Source organism: Actinia tenebrosa, unplaced genomic scaffold, assembly GCF_029948245.1.
Source record: "Actinia tenebrosa isolate PJP-AT-01 unplaced genomic scaffold, QUT_ActTen_1.0 PGA_scaffold4__44_contigs__length_22323623, whole genome shotgun sequence".
Classification (NCBI taxonomy): Eukaryota; Metazoa; Cnidaria; class Anthozoa; order Actiniaria; family Actiniidae; genus Actinia; species Actinia tenebrosa.
The window spans coordinates 1,170,167-1,191,965 of NW_028292581.1; the positions used below are offsets into that span (position 1 = coordinate 1,170,167).

Below are 21,799 nucleotides of genomic sequence, written 5' to 3' on the forward strand. Positions count from 1 at the left end.
ACGAGGAGTCTTCAATGGACTTTATCAAGATGTTACCTAGAAACTGGAGCGACAAGCCGCTGCAAACGTGTGAAGTTGATGGACAGCAAATTCGCGTTTTCGGCATCGCGTTTCTCCTCGTTCTATTTGTGTCGTTGCGAGAAAGCTTGTTTCACTATTTCTTAGTAGTTCTCTGCGTTAGTGTGGAAATCCTGAGTAAACGACTCGAAAGTGCGGGGTTTACCGTTACCTACGACTCCAAGGTTGATAGGGACTGCTTTTATGCCGCGGGAGCGTATCAGTTGGGCTTAAATACCAGGAAGGTCAAAGAAGTTATATTCACTAACTTAGAGAAGAACCGATTTGATGTAAGTATAATCAAAACGATGTTTTATTCTTGATTTTGCGGGTCTATACCTAAATTATAAGTAAAGTAGAAATTCCAATAGAGTCAGCTCTTTAAAAAATCATGTCCACCAACTACATGGAATGACGAATAATCGCCCGTTTAGGAGATTCCAACACGTGTCTCCATCTTCATCTTCATCACCAGTCTCAAACCTTTTATTCAGTTTTATTGGAACCAAATTTTGATTTTATGTCTTAATGTATACGAGAGATCTAGTATCTTTTCGTATTAGGTGCGACTGGAAAGAGCCTAGCTATGCCATAGATTGAAATATTTTACTCTGCATTGCTCACGCTGTATGGACAGTACAAAAACTTTTTTGAATTTCGAATCATTCTCAACACACTTCTAATTCGATCGCTTTTCACATAGTCTATTTTTGCTTCTCATTGTTGGTGTAAAGTTTATGGAAATATCTGATAAGATGCTCCTTTCGTTTTCTATTATCAAGCCAAAACTCAAAATATTTGCTTTTAACAACTACCAATGACAAACAAGAGGTCAAGATTTGCGTGACTAGCTAATTTTGAGGACAGCAAAGTTTGGGGATTTTATAGACGTTACCGGTTAATCCTGGTTCAGAGCTTGGTTTGCCTTTTCAAAAAAAAGAAAAACCCTGAGTTATAACGCGGGGAGCTTGCGCAGTTTTGAGAACCACCTTACTGAGAACCATTTTGCATAGTAGAGTTGATATTTAAACCTATAAAAAACCTATAATCTAATAATAGAGACAAAAAGCTATAAGCTTTACGTTAATACTTCGAGTCGAGTTCGCGAATTTACGGGAAGAAAGCCACACAATCTCGCTTTAGAAGAATAGTGAAGAAATGATAAATTTGGAAATTTGGGGGAAAAAATGGAACCCACGACTTTTTACCCACGACCCACGACTTCGTACCCACGACCCACGACTTCGTACCCACGACCCACGACCCACGACCCACGACCATTAGGCAAACTCGAGTAAGAGGGACTGGTCAATGTGTCTTACTTGGCAACGTTAATTGTGTCAGTAGCTTCGTATCTACCAAGGTGATGGAATACAGCATGTTTAAACCTAAAATACAAATATATAAATTGATAATGATATCATGCAACCACGAACAGCCCTTTTCAGGACCACGTAGTACTTTATACATGGAAATATCCGGCATGTAAATGCTTTATGATAAGCTTCCATCGCGCATTAGTCACAAGCCAACGCATTATTAACATTTAGGCGGGAAAACAGACGCGTCCGCGGTGTACGCAACTCATGCCTAACGCATGCGCAGACATTTCACCAAGGTGTGTCTATGAAAAGTATGCTTTGTAGGTCTTTCTTCTGGTTTCACAGTTTTCCTTAGTTTTTATCAGCTACATCATACGTGGCCTTCCTATCAGTGAACCGCCATTACCATCATTGCACACTTAGCCTATTAAATTTCATCCGTCAGTTGCTCCAGCTGTGAATTTCGGAGCACTTGTAACATACCTCTGTCCTCTTCCCATTGTTCCTCGAGCGTCAACATAGACGCATATCATGTCGAAATTATGCGAGAGATAACCAGCTTCAAAGCCAAGGCTCCATGCATCTGACACCTGTTAACATGCACACATAGGGTTACACAATTCCAGTACGAATCTCCTCAATATTACTTTTCTTACAGGAAAGAGGCTTAAAAGCGTTCAGAAGGAAACATAAACAACGTAAAAGCATTTTAATATCAACTCGAGTGCAAAAGATTTCGTAAATGTAAACTATCACTCATTCAAGAAAGGACAAACTTACACTTTGAGTAGAAGGGCCGCCATAGCTGAGGAAAAGAAACAAACAGAGAGAAAAAATTAAATACAAAATAAATGATGAGTTTGGTAGAGTGCAAACAATTAATCCGTGAAACACTATTTACTAAATAGTACAAAATAGTGCTAATTAAACAATAGAAAACAATGGAATTCGCATGAAATTGCGCTATTTAGTATTACTAAAGTTTCACGGTTATATTGTTTGCACTCTAGAGTACAAACTAATATATCCGTGAAATAGAACAAAAACTAATTAGTTAGCACTATTTCATGGATATAGAGAAGTTTTCGTATGACTGTGAAAAGCTCACGGCACGATAACGGTCATGACACGGCAAGGCATACGCCAGACCAATCACATTGCACGAGAATTTACTCTCCATCCAATCAAATGTCCGAAACACGGCGCGGACACGGTCACGCCAATGTCACGGCAATGTCCGACCAATCACATTGCGCGAGAGAAAAAATTCCCCAATCAAAAGTCTAGAAAACTACACGGTCGTGGCAAGGCACGCATACGACACCGACTTTTTCACAGAATACCTGTGGTTTGCATTCTACCACCTTGCTGTAATGATGTAGGTCACATATTCACTTGGATTCCATGGAACAGAATTCATTATTGAAGCGAATAGTTGTTTTCCATTATGTTTGATTTCTTATTTTATTTTTTGGCAACGAAAAGTAGAAAAACATTCGTCAACTTACACGTAGAACATCACAGCATACTTCTTTCTCTCATCGAAAAATGGTGGGTAAAATATCTTGGTGTAGATCTCTAGAACAAGATAATAATATTAATAAGAAAACAGGGGCTTGACTCGTGGTTATTGGGTGACATTGGTGGCACACAGCTATGAAACAATTTCAATAACAATAATGACGTCGTCATTGAAAGAAAACCAAAATATAGCTTTTAGTTATCTCACCGTTATTGTCACTTGGAACCTTGATAATCTTCGTCTTACCCATCGGTAGTTTTTTCAACTTCTCTTTTAGTTCCTGGTTATTTTCCAATAAAACCACTGGAATTCAACGAGAGTAAAAAGTCACTTATCGTTATATGAGTCTAAAAAACGAGCAGTAATATTAATGTTTGATAAATACCTTTGGTTGGGTCTTTGCTGCTGTAGAGTCGTGTCCAAGGAACAGATGGTCCTACGAACACATGGAAAGCAAAGATACTATTAGTAGCAGGTCAAAGATGACATTAGTATGCACAATCATCTTCGTGATGAAGCAGGTTTTGGGGATGTCAGTCAAGGCGATTCCATGACATTCCATCGGGACGTGTCCTTGAAAACTTTGTGTTTTCCGACGATGTACTGTAATATGCCTGAAGCGAGATGACGTTTTACCCCCAACTCTATACCATAATAGTTTTTAAAATTCTTTCATATTAAATTTTTTTATTCCTTAGAGAATACAGGAACAATAGTCATAATTAAAGAACAAAAGCAGTGTGAAAAGGATTATGGTCTAGAGACGGGGCTAAAACGTCATCTCGCTTCAGGCTTATTGAAACATCAAAACTCCGAAACACTTTTTTGTCGCGACGACAAATAATTATTTTCCCATTCTAGACAACTAGCCAATCTCTTAACTATTATTTCTTTATCCATAAGGTTAATAGTGGGAGGGAGGATTGGACGCGGAAAATTCAGGGGATATTAGCAATGTAGAGGGGTTTTCGTTTTCCATGGTCCCTGAACCAAATTCTTACTTATGACTCTCTGCAACATGCAGTATGCATATAAGGCTATAACTGAACCAAATTCAGTGACTTAACAATAATGTACACTACTGCATCACTCAAATGGCTTCTAACTATTTCAAGAATCATACCTTGACTATCAAGCACATACCAGCTACCCTTCTTACTGAATGAAGCTCTAAAGTAACTAGATTCACCCCCTAAACATAGAAAGAAAAAGCAATATTTACATTGATAGCTTATTGAGTGACCTAGTTAAAAAGCTGAATGAATGTCTGACTGAAGACATACATACAGACAGACAGACAGACAGAGATACTTTAAAGAGAAGGATTGTACTTACTTTTAACTTCTGGGAGATTACAGGATAGACAGGTAATGACATTGTCTTTTATAGACACACTGTAACAAGACAAATTAGAAATAAATTCAAGTATTCCAAACCTAAACCCCTGAATTTGTATAGCATAGTTATATATTTTAACGATTTTGTAAATGTTTTTGCTATTTGTTAACAGATTGTGATTTATTTTTTATGTGATAATGTGTGATTCAACTGTTATTATATTATAACAAGCATCCCAAACAAACCTGTAGATGTGACGTGTAACAGGAGATTCTCGAGTGCTCTCAAAGAACCTTCAAAAAATGAAAAAAGAATCAAACACCATCACATCATCATGTTATCCAAATCTGACACTTGTGGACATTGTGTAGTTCCAGAAATAGACCCCTTGCATGTGACATCAAAGCAACTCAATTTGGGGGACAAAACAAAAGAATTCCAATCTTCTGAGAATTGAGGCCTATTGTTTTGTCCCCCAGATTGAGCTGCAATCCAAAGCGCTGCAAGGCAACTATTATTCATACCCACCCCACAAAGGAATTTGGAATTTCTGAAGGGAAAGGGGGGGGGGTTAGAGAAAGAACAAAAATTACAAATATTTGTATGGAAGAAAATTGGAATTTCCGGGAGTAGAAGGGAGTTTTTAGCTGCAATCCAAAGCGCTGCAAGGCAACTATTATTCATACCCACCCCACAAAGGAATTTGGAATTTCTGAAGGGAAAGGGGGGGGGGGGGGGGGTTAGAGAAAGAACAAAAATTACAAATATTTGTATGGAAGAAAATTGGAATTTCCGGGAGTAGAAGGGAGTTTTTAGAAAAATCTTCCATGGGTGGGGAGGGGTATGGATAGTTCCTGGAACTAAACATTATTTTTTTGTGAGATGAGTGCTCAAAAACTAGATCAACTTGCAATGTGTTAGATATTGAATTACCTTGTTAGAAAATACTTACAGAAGTTCTCTTTGGTCATCAAATGCATACACGTTTGTAACTTCCCATTTACCAGATGTTATTGGTGTTATCTCTCCACTCTGTTGCATAGAATAACAATAAGATATAAGAATAGAAAAAAAAACAAAGAAAAACGTCTGTAGAAGTAATTATTAATTTGGACCTGAAAGTCGTTTTTTGTTCGAACTATGTCACATTTAATAGTGCTATATTGAGAATATCCAGCAATCCCTGATACCATGTGAACTGGACATGATACATGTATTATCTGAAAGTTTTTCTGCAGATAATACAATGATTTGTCATGTCAAGTTTATCCATGATATTCTGATATTTTTGAAAGTTTTCAGAGACTTTGTTTGAGAAGCAGAATTAAATCTTCATTTTCAATTTACAAAATTTATAATAAAACAATTATGAATTTATATGTTAAGTGTATGCTACATCGAGCATATAAGCAGATTAAAAAATCTGCCTCAGTTGGGTTCTCGTGGGACTCGAACCACTGACCTCTCGTTTGCTAGACTAGATCTCAACTCCTCGGCCACTGAGGCTTTACAGGAGAGGTCGTGTTAGATCTATATTTTAATCAAATCCGCGCGTGATCTTTTACCCAACATGAGACGGGACAAACACAGTTCAGAACCCGCTTGGAATATCCGTAAATCAACCGAATTTTTATCGATTGTAAATCGAGCGGTTGAGATCTCGTCTAGCAAACGAGAGGTCAGTGGTTCAAGTCCCGTGAGAACCCAACTGAGGCAGATTTCTTAATATGTATATGTAGCATACACTTAACATATAGATCTTTACCAAAAGACAAAAACACATTTCATAAATTATGAATTTGGTCTTCGCATGATATCATAAACCATCAAGACTTCGGCACTTTGCCTCACAATAGTCAGCTTTGCTTTAGCAGCTAACAAGGTAGACTTGGTCCAAGACTCCAAGACTTACAGAGTCAAAAAAGAGAGAGCAAGTGAAAAAAAGGAGCTTCAAAGTCACGATTCAAAGATTTTGTTTCTCTTGAAAGGATCTTCATTTTCGTTTCGCACTAATAATGGTGTGTATTTCTGCATATCACACTAAATTTTCATACATTGATGAAGGACACAAGCATAATTGAACGGCCCATTTTTGGGTCACTAAAATTGGTGGAATTGGAAAAGTCCTTCGTCCAGAATATTTGTTCCTTGTTGGGCTGTCTGTGCTTTTTTCAGCACATAGAACTAATACGGCTAATAAGGCTAGGTTATCAAAGTCTGGGCTGAAGCAGATGACTAAACTACTGAGGTCATGATGATTTATGATATGTACTGTATCCTGTTCAGCTTTATCCAATAAATTGTTTGACTGTCTTTATAGAGTCAGTAATTTTATCTGAGAATTGAATAATAAGGAATAATAATAATAAGGACTAATTTATATAGCGTCAATATCCTTAAGTTCAAAGACGTTTTACAATATAAAAATGTGACTCAAAAAATAAATTTAAGAAAAGAATTACTATTTCATGAATAAGAGTGAGTAATAAAACATGCCCATAATACATATCATTATCAACATATTTCAAATAAAATTCATTGCATTTTCATTGCATGAATGCACCACTTCTTACCCCAATATCAACTTTCGCAATGTGAAGGTAGTCACCATCATCTCCTTGTTTGAATGGATATCTGACTATATAGTAGTTGTCACCAAGAATTGGTGACATGTACTGCAACAGAGCAAAATATTAAATGCATCTAGCCTGTAAGATACATTATGTTAGTTGAATAGGCTCTGTGCAGGAATCATGTGACTGTATAGGTATACGTGTAGAAGGTAAAGGTGTAGAAGGTAGAGGTGTAGAAGGTAGAGGTGTAGAAGGTAGAGGTGTTGAAGGTAGAGGTGTTGAAGGTAGAGGTGTAGAAGATAGAGGTGTAGAAGGTAGAGGTGTAGAAGGTAGAGGTGTAGAAGGTAGGGGTGTTTGAAGGTAGAGGTGTAGAAGGTAGAGGTGTAGAAGGTAGAGGTGTAGAAGGTAGAGGTGTAGAAGGTAGAGGTGTAGAAGGTAGAGGTGTAGAAGTTAGAGGTGTTAAAGGTAGAGGTGTTGAAGGTAGAGGTGTTGAAGGTAGAGGTGTTAAAGGTAGAGGTGTAGAAGGTAGAGGTGTAGAAGTTAGAGTGTTAAAGGTAGAGTGTTTGTAGTATGTTGGGTAGAAGTGTAGCAGTTTCGTGTTACCGTTAAGGTGTGTTCAGTGCGGTTTTCAGGGTGTGAAGGTAGAGGTGTAGAAGGCGGTTGTGAGTTCTCGGTGTACACGGTTCGGGTCGAGTCGGGGTCGTTAGCGGGTCCGGTAGAAGGTACCGGTGGTATCGTGTATCGTGTCGCAGGTCGGTGTTGACGGTCGTGTCACCTTTCGCGGTGTTCACGGTGGTGTTGCCGGAGCGTGTTTGCGGTAGCGTTGTTTCAAGGTCTCTGTGTAGGTGCGGTGTCGCGGTGATGTTGTAGCGTAAGTCTCGTGTGTAGGTGTGAGTTGTCCGTTTGCGTGTAGAAGGTAGAGGTTTAGAAGGTAGAGGTGTACATAGAAGGTAGAGGTGTAGAAGGTAGAGGTGTAGAAGCTAGAGGCGTAGAAGGTATAGGACATGGAAGAAGATCTGGCAAATAACCGAGAAAACATATTGCAAGGGGTTTGGAGAATGGAAAAGTGAGATGGTAGGAAATTAAATGAAAACAAGCTTGTTTACTCATAACATACCTGGTCATCGACCCAGCCATTATTGACTTTTTCAACATGGCCCTATTATCAAACAAACAAATCATTAACATCAAACAACAAAAATAAAGTTCTAAGAAAAGCTACTGTTAAATTTAGTTATACCTTGTTTTTATTACAATCAATGTTATCTCTGCTGGGATCATCGACCAGTTGACACAGGTTAGTGATGCTGTAGTTCTGGTCCCTGGTCAACCACTGGACACTAAATAGACTATCTTTTAGCCAGCCAATTTGTACTACGTAATGGTCACTAGATAAGAACAAAAAAACCAGCAAATTCACAAACTATTTTAAACCACCAATAGTCCCCTTCACAGTTCTCTGCGCCATCTTGAAAGGTAACCGTGCCTTTGCATCGAAGTGAGATGAACGGTGAGCTTGCAATGATAGAGACATGTGAATAATTGTCCAAGGTTTTAAAAAAGGTCTCTATTCTAATCAATAATTCAAAAAGGAAGCTGATTTCAATTTGTGTATACCTTCCCCCTGAGTGAGGAAGGAAAAAATACAGTGGGTCACCCGAGTACAAATTTACCCAGTTATAGAAGTTATTATATAAAATTATGTAAAACAATAATTGTCAAGAAAATGTGACGCAAAAATTAAGGTGTCATCCCTAATGCATATTTAAATAAATATTGAATTAATGAAAAACACCATAGTTAATGGATCGGAACATTCCACTCCATTAACTACATGTAGGAAAACAATAACTATTTCTTGTTGTTGTTGTTGTTACCATTACTCAATAAAGTCGTTTGGTTCAAGGAAACTGTGTGTTTGAATTAAAAGAGGTAATGAATATGTAACTAATTCTATGAAATCGTGAAATGACTTAGAATGACGTTTTTGTTTGGCAAAATCATGAAATTAAAGTGTTGCAAAATACGCAACCCGCAAATTTAAAATCTTGAAAATTAACATATATAGCGGAAATTTCATGTAATAAAGTAAACCACAGTTACATTTGGATGCAGCTCAGATGTTTGGTCATGGAGTTCAGGCTAGCAATAGTGCAAAAAGAAATTAATTGTACTGTAGTGCATGCTTGTCTTTAGTAACATGTCTTGCAACATTTACTGTTTTTTACTGTAAGATTCAAACATAACACAATTGTGTGTATCAATTGATTACAGATAACAGAATGTGCTTAATTTTTTCGCTGCAATGAAATTTAAAGAATTATAATGCCAGGGCAAATAAAATTGACACATGTATTAATAACAGATACAATCAGAAGATGCATTATCACTTACCCTTTTCTTATAGACGATGGCTTTGGAACTTCAATAGCTTTACTAGGTTTTGATAGATCTATAACCTTGACCTTGATCAGTGGATTAGAAGTGCCAGGCTTTGGATAGGCTATTTTGTGTTGTTTTGTGTACTCATTACTGGATGAACCGTACCATGGGAACACAAAGTCTTTGACATTAGTGTCATCAAATTCAATATATGTCAGAAATTTACCATTCTTTGAGAAGTACAAAGCATATTCAGCATTCAACACTTCCTCTGTTGAAAAAATATATAAATTATATTGAGCTGAGATTTTGCCCACAGGCTGCCATGCTGTACGATAGAACACAAGCTCCCCTTGAATGTACATTGCACCAATTTCCAATTTATAAAGATGGTCACTACGGTCCCTCTTACACTGATGAAGGGTGTGGTAGTGCAGTGGTTCCACTATTGATGGTTTTCAACCATTCCCAAGAGAATTAAATAACAAAAGACACGGCGGCCATGTCGGAGGATATAACAAAAGAATTCATTGACAATTCTTTTGTTAAGTTCCTCCAACATGGCCGCTGTGAAAACCATCAATTGTGGAAAGATTACAGATGTAACTAAAGAAACCTGTTTCATCTGCATGAACATTTTTAATACAACCAAGCTTTACCCATCATCAGGGTTAGAGTCAAGGTTAACAAAGATTTTCCCCTCTTTTATTTCTTTTTTGCATTCGAGTAAAGTTTTGTAGTATGTTTTTTATTTGGACTTGGAATTTCTAGTCCCCAATATTTCCAATACGACAAGAATTACCCGTTACTTCTGAATGGCTAATTTTGTAAATCTACTACAATATATCTTGTGAAAATAAAATTCAGCCAATCATCTTTGTATTTAGACCATCAAAAAACTTGTCATCGCTAATCACCACCGCAAATAGTACAGCAGTGGCGCAGTTTAAACTGAAAGCATGTGAAGGCGCCTCTGGCAGCCACTATACAGTTTGTACATGACTTCAGAGCACAGCTCTAACAGGTTTGAATTAGTTAGGGTTGATTTGAGAGGAGGGAGAAAAAACCGGAGGGCAGGAAAAGTTCTCGAAGTCAGAAAGAACCAATAGAGAATTCTCCTTTATGGCAAACATGAAATGTCAGTTGACCATTAAAATATTCTTTAAAATTAGTGAAAAGGAATTGTAAAAATCTCTAAGTAGTAGATAAACAAAATAATACTTACCTTTGTTGAGAAGGATTGCAAAAGGTAAAGAGAAATGTAGGGAAACGATGAAAACGTGGTCACGATTGCCGTTTGCGGGAAGAAAAACGGGAATCTTAATCTGTCTAATGACTGGGATTTGAACCCCAAACTTCAAAAACCAAAGTAAGAGGAGTGCAAGCATTTCTTTCCATATATAACCTCCCCATGCCATTCTGACTCCCTAGGCTTAAAACTGTTACTGTACCTTGATAGACCCAGTCAGGTACGCCATTGAATATCACATGTTCTTTTCCAGTATTAGTTAACCGAACACTAGCTGGTAATGGCACTTGAACATTGGCAATGTAATACATGTCATTATTACTAACATAAACCTAAAAATAAGAAAAAGACAAAACCATCAAACATCCATGTTTTATTAATCTTTTTTGAAATTCAAGAATAGTCAATAATAATAATATATGCTGATGCAGAAGGCACTGATGAATCACAAGATTTTTTTGATAACAGAATTAAATAATTATTGTTTTATCATTCAAATGATTATCTTTTTGTTTGTGTGCTTTGGCTGCTTTTGCTATCCATCAAACATACTGAGTCACAGGGAAGCAAGCCATGCATGTTGCAACATTACAAATGCAACATTACTGCACATGCGCAAACTATTATTTGCATCAAAACGGCTTTGCACCATAATGCACATTTATGATCAGTACAAACTACATGTAACTAAATACTATTATAAAATAACTGTTATGAATGTTGAGTTCTGATTGGTTTGGAGCACATGCTTTATGAGAGCACATTGCACGCGCGCGCACTTTCTGTTGCGTCATTCCTATCTATTATTGTAATTTGTATTTTATAAAAGAAATAAAAAACTTGCTTGCTGTGCTGTGTGCAGTCATAAAGCACTTGGGGATCAGCAGAATACTCAAGAAGTGTCCAGAAGCACTTTGCTACACATCGCACTTCTCTTAACACTTCTCTCGTGTTATGCCAACCCCTGCGTGCTTTATGACAGCACACAGCATCCGCGCGCGTTTTCTATTTCTTCAACATTACACAGTGTTATGTTTGTACAGGTATATAATGGCACAAAAGAGTTAAAATTGTGGTTGGAATGACTGATGGCCAACAAGTTTTTTTTTTCTTGCTACCATCATCAAAAATATAATCAGTCAGTACCTCATATGTTCTTGATTGGTGACAGTAAAAAACCAATTTAAAGACGATCCATTCAAATAACTAAGTTTGTAGAATATTAAAGATCACAGTAGAGTAGAGTGTAAAGTTACTTACCAGAGAATTAGGATCGACATTAGGAGCCCAGCTAACATATTGAATTTTTGTATTTCCATTTGTTTGAATCTTTTCTTCTTTACTAGTGGACCATAAAACATCCAATTAGAAGATTGCAGTTTTCCAATTTATGAGATATAAATTGTTTATTAATTAAATTAATGAATTTATCATTAAGGGTTAACTAATTTCCAAGGATTGACAATAACTATGTCCTGACAATCACAGGTAATTATTGTCAGGACATAAGTGCATGAGTTCTGTATGTTAAACGGACACATTTTGATGCGAAGCTCGCTTATTTTACTGAATAAAGTGTGGAAATGCTCATTTGGCAGAAAAGAAGCCTGTGCATAGAATTGTGTGAATACATTAAATGTGTTCATACTTTTGCATATCGTTCTACAAGTAGTGGTAATAGGAAGAGCAGCAGTTCAGCAGCAGGAGTAGAGTAGGAGCAGAAGCAGGAGCAGAAGCAGGAGCTGAAGCAGGAGTAGGAGCAGAAGCAGAAGCAGGAGCTGAAGCAGGAGCAGGAGCAGGAGCAGGAGCAGGAGCAGGAGCAGGAGCAGGAGCAGGAGCAGGAGCAGGAGCAGGAGCAGGAGCAGGAGCAGGAGCAGGAGCAGTAGTTGTTAGTGTTATCTTAATTGTCATCATTATCATCGTAATCAATGCCATATAAATTATCAACTTTAGAAAAATTCATTAATCAACACTGGAATCTACTAAATGGTAATCTCTCTAGAATTATTAAATATTAAGATATTATCTCAATGAATGAAGGATAAACTTACTTATTTTCAACATCATAAACATAGTAGTCTGCAAATGAAGAGTATCTATATTGCTGAGGATGAAATGCAAGTGTCAGTGTTGGTAAATGATTTTTAAAATTTCTTTATTTAAAATTATAAGGCAATGAAAGGAAGCAAGGATAAAATGCAAGATCATCTCAGGTAGCCCCAGATGCCCTGTTGACTGACTGTCAGCAATTCAATGACAATTTGCCAACTGTTTCACAGCTGTTTAAATTCAATTAATGGCTGTTTGTCAGCCGTTAGTTGGCCTTTAGATGGCATGTCAACAATTGAATTTGTTGATCTCACAGTGGTAGGCTATTGGCCATGAAATAGTGAACTGAGGATGAGATATGGAACATGAGAAAAACAATGAATTGGTGAATGCACATTTTATAATCTTGCTATGGTAGGCTATCTGCTGAGTAACAGTGAACGAAATGCTGACTATAATTTTATATTTATTCATAAGTACATTAATAAGAAGATGACAAATGCACTAGACTTACCTGTGTTTTATTTCTTGGGTAAAAGATGAATTTTTTATCAGGTGATATCACTATTGGTATTCCAAAATTTTTCTAAAAAGAAAAAAAATTTTCAAGAATTTCATATTCTATTTTGAATGAAATCATAAGCAAGATGAAAAAGCATGATATGAAAATTAATTTGTATCATATTAGATACTACTTACTGCATTTTCTTTTTTTACAAGAGTAGATGAAATATTTAGTGTGGGATTTACAATGTCAACGCTTCCACCTTCACCTCTTGTCATATATTCATCATCTTTGAATACAAGACAAAAAAATGTTAGAAATTTAATAAGTTTTTGAGAACTATTGCTTTTACGTCAGCATCAAAGTTCTTACGAAAAAGAGCATTCTCACAAGCAACACATTCATCGTGATACTACATGTTACTATGCCTTAATACCCCCAAAATCTTATCCTACTGTTTAAATGAGCCTCACCTTAAGTGGAAATTCCCTAGAAAAACTTTTTTGTAGGTTCTAATACTTTCAATTGATAGCTCTTACTAGCAATGCAATTGGTTGATCTACTGATTATTGATTAACAGTCAACTGATTGTTGTTGATTGACAAGTGTTTGGTCGTAATAATAAAGTACACAATTACTGCTATTACTAGAACAGGTTTCAAATAGGTAGGAAACTTGTACAGTTCTGACTTACAGTACATACAATGCATTTAAAAGGCTGGCCATTGTTGTGTAGTAATTCATTCTCATTATAACATGTACAGTAGTTATGGTGATTTAGAAATATGGTACAGCTAGAGTACGTGGCTATTAATTTGGAACATTGTAGCCCTCCCACTTATAAGAAATTCATGCTAAATTTCTATCTGACTAAATGTAGTGTCCTTGTTTGAAGTTCCATGTAACTAAACAAAAACTTACCATTCAGCCATTCAACTTCATAATGTTTAGGATTATATGTCCCTTGTAACATATCATCCAGGGTAAACTTGGAAGTATCCCTTTTTAGTCTGGTGCTTGAGCTCTTTTCACCTACTAAAATCAAAAATATCAAATAATAATATTTTTTAATAGTACTAATGTATTTTTTTATATTAAAAATTGGCATTTTTTGTGAAGGAAAATTAACAGAAGTGAATTTTTCCATGAATAAGATTTCACATCCATTTCTTTAACAATGGAGAACCAACTACGTACATGTAAGAGCAATTTTTCTCCCACATTTTAAGCCGTCATAACATGATAGTAATACAATACATAAACTTATTATTTTTATGAGGAGGAAAAGGTAAGGCAAAGATAAGACTTCCAATAACAAAGACAACTAGTTGATCTTATCACATATGTATTCATTTCAGATACATATATTTTTTATTTTTTAGTAACATGGTATTCAAATAAGAGGAAATTTCATTGAAGTGTGTGAAAAAGCAGATATAATAATAATAAATCATATTTTAGCATTGTAAATGAACTGGTATGCTCAAAAAAAAGTACTCTACTAGTTCCTTCAATCTTTATGTCAGTGACCTCTTAAAGATAAAATAAATGAGTTTTTGAAAAATGACAAATTAACTGAAGTAATTTGTTATCTCATCTATCATCGTACTGACGTGTTGAATGGGCGAAACCATAAGTTACTATTCTTAAAACCATCAAAATTTGTCAACCCAGCTAGGCCAAAAGTATAGACATGGCCAAAAGAAGACATGGCCACAAATTTTTTTTTATAAAAGTACATTGTCTCAATCAGTAAATACCGCTGCGTTTTATGGCTGAAGACTCAACTGCACATGCTTAGCCTCAGTTAAGAGCAAATTAAGTAAAAGTAAAAAAGTAATGTAGAGAATGTGCAAGTTGAATTTATACTTATGTTTTGAAATCCCACGGACTTCTAATGGTATCTGTGAATAACTATAAATGAGGCTAAGCCTGTGCAAACGAGTCAAGTCTTCAAAAACAGCAACACTGTATCAAATGTAAAACTGGTGTTTTGTTGCACATAATAAGTTGGGATTAAACTGGGCTGCCTCATGAGTTGTGAAATATCATGAGCTAAATTGATTCCCTTTGGGGACTTGTATTATCTTTGTTCTGTGACCTTGAGCTGGCAACTCCACCAAATAATTGAATAAATGAATGAACTAAAATAAAATGATATGAATTGTTTTCTTGCATGTGCAGTCTCTAATATGGTATTAAATTTTTTTACAAATTCTATTTCTGCCTGGATCAATGCAATATACAATTAGTTTTAATAATGCATTTCATCCATATATAATTTGCATTTCATGCAAATTAAAGCATAATTATGATTAAACCTTAAATAAAAATCTTTATTATATAATTATCTATGAAATATCTATTTTCCTCTATTTCAAAAAATTGATATCTTCACACGTGAAAATAACATTGTGATGGCTATTCAAAAATACTGAAAAAGCCAAAACATACTTCATTGGTAATTATATAATAAACAGAATATTACATGGCCGCTTGGAGATACGCAATTTATCTTCTCGTGTTGAAAATCTCTCACTCATTTGCTACGCTCTCTCGTGAGAGATCTTTTCAACACTTGAAGATAAATTTCGTATCTCCGCGCGCCCATGTAATATCCTCTATATAATTTCACATCCTGAGTAATATTCTTAATGCTTTAATTACATACTATTATTTCATACTCTAGCAACTAGCCTTTTAATTGCATGCTCTTGTCACTGTTAAAAATCTTTCAAATTAAGAAAATACAATTGGATGGTGTTCATTGAAAGTCCTTTTAATTGGGTAAGACTGGAAAACCCAATATTTGAGAGTCGCATTAATATAATCTTCCCTTTCAAGTGAATTTGCTTGGTAATTAGCCTACCACCATTATATCAAATTAAAACTATGCTATTTTTTTTTTTTTTTTAAATATAAATACTTTATTAAAACAAAGACGTGTCACTTTACAATATACAGATATACACATAAAGCTATACATAACATTTTCTGTCTCTTTTCCTTATATTTCTTATACACGTTGGTAATTTTTTTCATTATTATTATTATTATTATTTTTTAAAATTTATTTATTTATTTTTGTTACCGACCTCCTCCCCTACTATTTATATGACATTTGAATATTTTGAAGAAGAAAAGATAGAGAGAGAGAAAAAAAGAAAGTGACATTTTCTATTAAATTTAGATTGTTCTTCTAATTATTATTGTCGTATATAATAGACAATACAAACAAACAAACAAACAAACAAAAAAACAAAACAAAACAAAACAAAAACAAAAAAAAAAAAAAACAACAACAAAAAGAATATATATAAAACTATGCTTTATAACCCTCATCTCACATGTTGTTTTTTACAGAGGGAGGAAAACCAGAGAACCTAGATAAAAACTCTCTTGTGGCATGTACTGAAGAGAACAACACAACAAACAAACTCTACTCATGTGCTGGGCACACAGGGCTTGAAAAACCAACCTGGATTGTGAACTTAACATTGTAGAGAGGACGACCCATTTAGGAGTATAATTATCAGAACCAAATGCGCATGTTAATGAATTACTTTGTACTCAGCAAGTTATAAGGCTATATTCTATTTTTTTGTTGCTCAAAGATTTGATAATATATTGTTATAATAGCAGAACTTTCCATGAAAATTTGAGAAAATTTAATTACAAATCATTTATGGACACAATGTTTGTAGAGTTTCTGTGGTGGATTTAGGGGGGTTCATTGGGTGCAAATGAACCCCCCCACCGGCTGTTACCTTGGATTTTTTATATCTTTTTAAATAAATAAATAAAAGTATGGTACTAACTCATGAGATTTAATATGAAATGGGACTGGTGGATAGGTTATCCTTATCAGGAGCACCCCTAGGCCAGTGATGTGCCTCATGGGAAAATTGATGATGCAAGAGAACGTTATTGTTGTGCCAAGATTTGCAAAAATGAACCCCCCCTCGTAAAGTCCTGGATCTGCCACTGAGTTTATCGTTCTTTTAAAAAAAATAACTAGATTTGTTTATCTTCTTTTATACTTTCAACTATTTTTATCTATTTATTTTTACTAAAGCATTGAAAGGAATTTTTATCTTTAAATTTTGGGGTCATGAAGGATTGATTAATTTTTTTGTCCTGCTAAAAGTAAATTTAGTCTAAGTCAAAAAATGTGAAACACGAAAAAAAACCCAATATTTTGTTATTTTACCCAGTGTTTACACTTTAAAAACATGCTCACACATCTTGAATGAAAATTCAAATATTGCAATCAAATATTCTATTTGGTTAAGAATATTTATAATCTGTTAGTCATCACTTGGCTTGATAATTATAGCAAAGCAAATAAAAAAAATTAAACTGGAGTTTGGATTTAATATCTGAACAACTGCCCCAAAAAAGCCTAAATAATATGTGTCAGCAAAAATAGTTTTTGCCTTCTGATTGAAATAAAGGATTTTTCTTTTCTTGTCATCAATATTTCCTGTTTCAACCTCCATTTTTAAGGCACATTTATCATAATCAATTTTTCCCCCAGTTAGCCGGTTATCCATTAACCTTCATAACTATATGTTATATTAACCTAACTACTAATATAATAACTTTGTTTTCTAATTAGGAATCGAAAACTGCCTTGATCATAAGAAAAACAAATCTTGAAATAAATAATTCTTTTGTCATTCGATTTTAAACTAGACTTGGATTTTCAAGTTTAATATTTGTACAGATGATGAAAATAGCAGTAGTTTATGATATAAAAATCAATTCTAACGCCAAACACAGGTGGTAGGGTAACACACTTTACTGAAGTTTATACAAAGAAAGTCGCTGACATTATTGAGCAAGCCAAATGAATGATCTTTGATCTTATCACATAACGACAGCTTCTGCAGTATGATAATCACTGGATGAACATATCCTCATGTCGCTCACCAAATGTTCATAAAGACTTTATTCTGACATCTAAATGCTTAAATCCCACATATGAGTAACCACAAACGCCATTTTCTAGCTGAACCCGACTAATGAGCCTCTACATATCTCATATTATTGCCTAGATAAAATATCGTTTCCTGTACGTTAATAATGTATATGGCTTACAAGACCTGACGAGGGTTTCCTCAAGAAACCTGCTAAACTTCTCACAAAAACATACAGTAAAATTTAATGAACAGTTTCTCCAGAATCCTTTCGAACGAAATATTGTTCTTTCCTTTTAGATTTAAAGTGATAAAGTACGGGTGTATCGGTTAATTTAAATTAACCACAGCTAATAGTTTCTTTCACCTGGTCCACGGATAACCATAACAGGTTAGTCTAGCTTCAGCCAAAAGAACGGCATTCTGTAATATTCTACCATGGTGATGCTCCTCCAAACAAGATAATGTCCCATTCGAAAAGTATTTAAGATATCTAAGGTTAAGCTTACCTGAATAAAGACTAACAACGACAGCAACGACGATAACCGCAGCAGCTAGAGTAGTAACCCCAAAAAAGACAACAAGAGCGCGTTTGTTGATCTTCATCGACGAGTGATTGTCATCGGAATCCACAAGCTTTGATCCCAAAGATGACTCTGGATCTTGGACTTCCATGGCAGAATATCGCTGTTTATCTGGGGCTGGATCAAGTAAATGTCTATTTCCCTCTTCCATAGCATAAGAAAAGTTTATGCTTGTATTGAAGTCATTGAACCGAGCCCCAGGTCGGCCAGTTGGTTGAACAACATCAAAATATTACATATTCGATGCCTTACCTAACCCTGTGAACACGCAAGCATATATTTACTAATGTCAGCGGATATACCATAAGCCAATTAGAAAGAGGCAGTCTTCCCGGTCTTTTTCTTTTTTCTTTTCTTTTTTTTTTTCCTTTTTTTTTCTTTTCTTTTCTTTTCTTTTCTTTTTTTTTTCTTTTCTTTTCTTTTCTTTTCTCTCTCAATCTCTGTTTGCTTACTTTAGTTTCTTTCTTTCTTTCCTTCTTGAATGTATCTTTATCTTTAGACCCTCAGGACCTCATTTTTAATTAGATGGAATATGAAATCATTGAGAAGACCCGGCATCATACTAGTCCCTTGATCATAGTACGAAGCTTAATCTCTCGACCATACTTGATTAGTGATGTCCACTTGACTTCACCTCTCAGTAAACAATACATAGATTTAGTGAAAATACAAAGGTTTAAAATCTCTCAAATGTGTTGCAGTTGTCAGGAGCAACGGAGCAAAATTTCAAATAGCTGAATGTCCTTCATTATTTTCTCTGGCTAAAAAATAATCGTAATCGGAACGCCTACTACAAAATATATTTATTTCAATATGAGCTGTTCCAGTGTCTTGTGCCTTTAATTACCACAGACAGAGAGCATCGAGATATTTGATCTTGCTTCATGGAGCAAGATCAAATTCACAAGTAGAGTGATATTTCTTTAGCTACTAGGCCTCTGGGCAACCCAATGAACGCCTCTAGGGCGTCTTGTTAAATTTTCCTTTGAGAGCAAAGACACCACGACAGCTTTCGCAAATTACGGTGGGCTCAGGATTACCAATTAATTTTCTTATATTATTTTATCTGACGGCGATTAAATCCTTCTGCCCTTGGGTGTACGAATTACACAAGAAAATATTCTAGCCGAAGCATCAGCCGGCCCCCAGACCATATCGGCTAATCCCTTGCATCTCTAGTCAAGTCTAGTCTACTTGGTGTATTGTTTTCACGGCTATTGTTATGCTGATTCACCTGGAACTGTGGCCCAACATCGCGACATCTTGAACTTCAGTTGGTCAGTTTATACACCCGAGTAATTCCTATTCCTACACTGAGCCTTGAATTTCAGCAACTAACGAAAAAAATGCGCAGACATTGATTTACGACACGTGATTCGCAGCCCCACCCCCAATCAATCATTTCGATAAATTAGACATTGATTGGCAACTATCCTTTGAATATAAATCACACTTTACACAGGATTTCTGTATGATATGTTACTTCGTACTAAAGGACTTTTGGGTAGAGCCGTGAAGACCCTTGAGTACCATTGTGCAATTTTGGTATTTTTCTGACTCAATATAGTAGCACACGGGCTTTATATCTAGCTATAGGATTTCCAGGTTTAGATAGGGATTTCAATTTTGATTTTGTGTCAAAATGGATTTTCGGAAAAAAAAAAAAAAAAGAAAAGTTAAACCAGGGGTTAAACTTTTACAAACTACGCTGGTACTATTCTCTTAGGTCTTTGATGGGGTTAAAATGTACAATGTTGTTTCTTGTGTAGGGTATGTTTTTTCGACATATTCTTGCATTTATCACTGAATCTTGGTTAGCACCAACAAAGAACCAAGGGAAACCTGGGCTTTTGCGTACGATAATGATCATTGGACCACCCCTGGCCTAGCACTAAACGGTTATTCCAAGGGCGAATCAATTATAAATATGACGGAGGTTGGCTTTGGGGAAATGAGAATGTGAATGAAGATCGAAGAGTAATGTGAATTCTAAAAAGAAGTTATTTTACATAAAAGTCCTCTCCAACTTTCCAAACTTTTCTCATGGTCCTCACATGGAGTTCTGCTTCATAAAATGTAGAATCTGGTTGGGGAATGTCGTGTCATCATACTAGGGTGGCTACTTTCACAACTAGCACCTCCTGGTTACGGCCCTGAGCGCTCACTCGATCGAAGAAAGTAGAATATTTCGAAAATAAATTCAAATTTCGCCAAAATTAGCATCCCTACAGTTTTGTCACGCGATAATTTTTTGCATTTATTTTTTATATAACGATTTGTGCTGACATGGGTAAACGAATGCTCTAGAAACTTCTCGAATATTATATTTTGTAGGATATATTACGTCATAGGACCAAAAATAGAAAAATCACTCGTACCAAGGCCCTCGCGATTAAAAGATTCTGGAAAAGTGCCAGCGTTTTTCGCTTGATGGTAGAGGCTATTTCGCGAGACTCAAAACGACATCCCGAAAATGACGTCACCTTCCTGTTCCCGACGGATTCGTTCCGTCGTACCGACTCAACAAACAAGATGGCGCCGATCGATGTATTTCTACTATATTTCTCTGTGCTTTTCCTAAAGCTTTTCTCTTTTTACATGAGGACTACCTCCAAGTTCCTCACAAAAATAAAGGTAAGATTTTAAAGCAAAGTATTTTAATAACAATTGTTTGCAAAATCGTAACAATGTTTTATTATTGTGTCATTTTGGGGCTCACGAAATAGTTTTAAAGTTTTGGACGTTACTTCGCGAGTTCCAAAATGACAGCGCATAATCATTGTGTCATTTTGGGACTCACGAAATAGTTGTTTTAAACTTTGGACGTTACTTCGCGAGTTCCAAAATGACAAACTTTTTTAAGCTCAAATTTTCTCTTAAAATTCACAATTGTATGTCGAAACTATATCCTTTTAGGACTTATTTTTTTAATCGATTTACATCTATTTTCATAAACATACGACCTCGGTGCTCTGAGTCGCACGCTGAAATTTTTTTTTTCGCTGCCGTCAATCAAAAATATGAAAGTTACCAACTGATTAGGTTTGATTGACGGCAGTGAAAACCCAAATTTCTTGCAACTCAGAGCACTGAAGTCGCATGTTTTTGAAAATAGATGTAGGGGGGGGGGGATACTCCCATAAATGGACTATACGGGGATGATCCGATGAACAGGGTATGGTTTTTAGAGCTTCTTGTCATAAACAGGGTGTGCAATTTCACTCAAGTTCCAAGTTCTTCCTGAGTTTTCAGTCATATTCAGGGTTTCTACTTTCGTATTGACCGAAACTGGTTATCAT

General features: G+C 35.6%; 1 protein-coding gene across 2 annotated transcripts in view; it reads right to left on the reverse strand.

The window, feature by feature from the left end:
* LOC116288625 (prolyl endopeptidase FAP) overlaps window positions 1-18,747 on the reverse strand; it is a 27,379-nt gene extending 8,632 nt beyond the window's left edge. Inside the window, exons 1-21 of one of the 2 annotated variants that reach the window (XM_031695445.2) lie at window positions 18,426-18,746; window positions 13,919-14,032; window positions 13,192-13,286; window positions 13,007-13,078; window positions 12,495-12,547; window positions 11,704-11,785; window positions 10,646-10,775; window positions 9,207-9,465; window positions 8,053-8,200; window positions 7,930-7,971; window positions 6,813-6,914; window positions 5,192-5,271; window positions 4,485-4,532; window positions 4,237-4,295; window positions 4,025-4,093; window positions 3,287-3,337; window positions 3,109-3,204; window positions 2,888-2,957; window positions 2,160-2,184; window positions 1,863-1,969; window positions 1,380-1,445 (exon numbers count right to left, since the gene is read on the reverse strand). In XM_031695445.2, the coding sequence (XP_031551305.2) occupies window positions 1,380-1,445; window positions 1,863-1,969; window positions 2,160-2,184; window positions 2,888-2,957; window positions 3,109-3,204; window positions 3,287-3,337; window positions 4,025-4,093; window positions 4,237-4,295; window positions 4,485-4,532; window positions 5,192-5,271; window positions 6,813-6,914; window positions 7,930-7,971; window positions 8,053-8,200; window positions 9,207-9,465; window positions 10,646-10,775; window positions 11,704-11,785; window positions 12,495-12,547; window positions 13,007-13,078; window positions 13,192-13,286; window positions 13,919-14,032; window positions 18,426-18,651 (1,994 nt within the window). In that variant the 5' untranslated portion in view covers window positions 18,652-18,746. Of the gene's footprint in view, window positions 1-1,379; window positions 1,446-1,862; window positions 1,970-2,159; window positions 2,185-2,887; window positions 2,958-3,108; window positions 3,205-3,286; window positions 3,338-4,024; window positions 4,094-4,236; window positions 4,296-4,484; window positions 4,533-5,191; window positions 5,272-6,812; window positions 6,915-7,929; window positions 7,972-8,052; window positions 8,201-9,206; window positions 9,466-10,645; window positions 10,776-11,703; window positions 11,786-12,494; window positions 12,548-13,006; window positions 13,079-13,191; window positions 13,287-13,918; window positions 14,033-18,425 lie in introns of both variants that reach the window. The other variant, XM_031695446.2, reaches the window with a different exon arrangement.
* Between the last annotated feature and the right edge of the window lie 3,052 nt (window positions 18,748-21,799).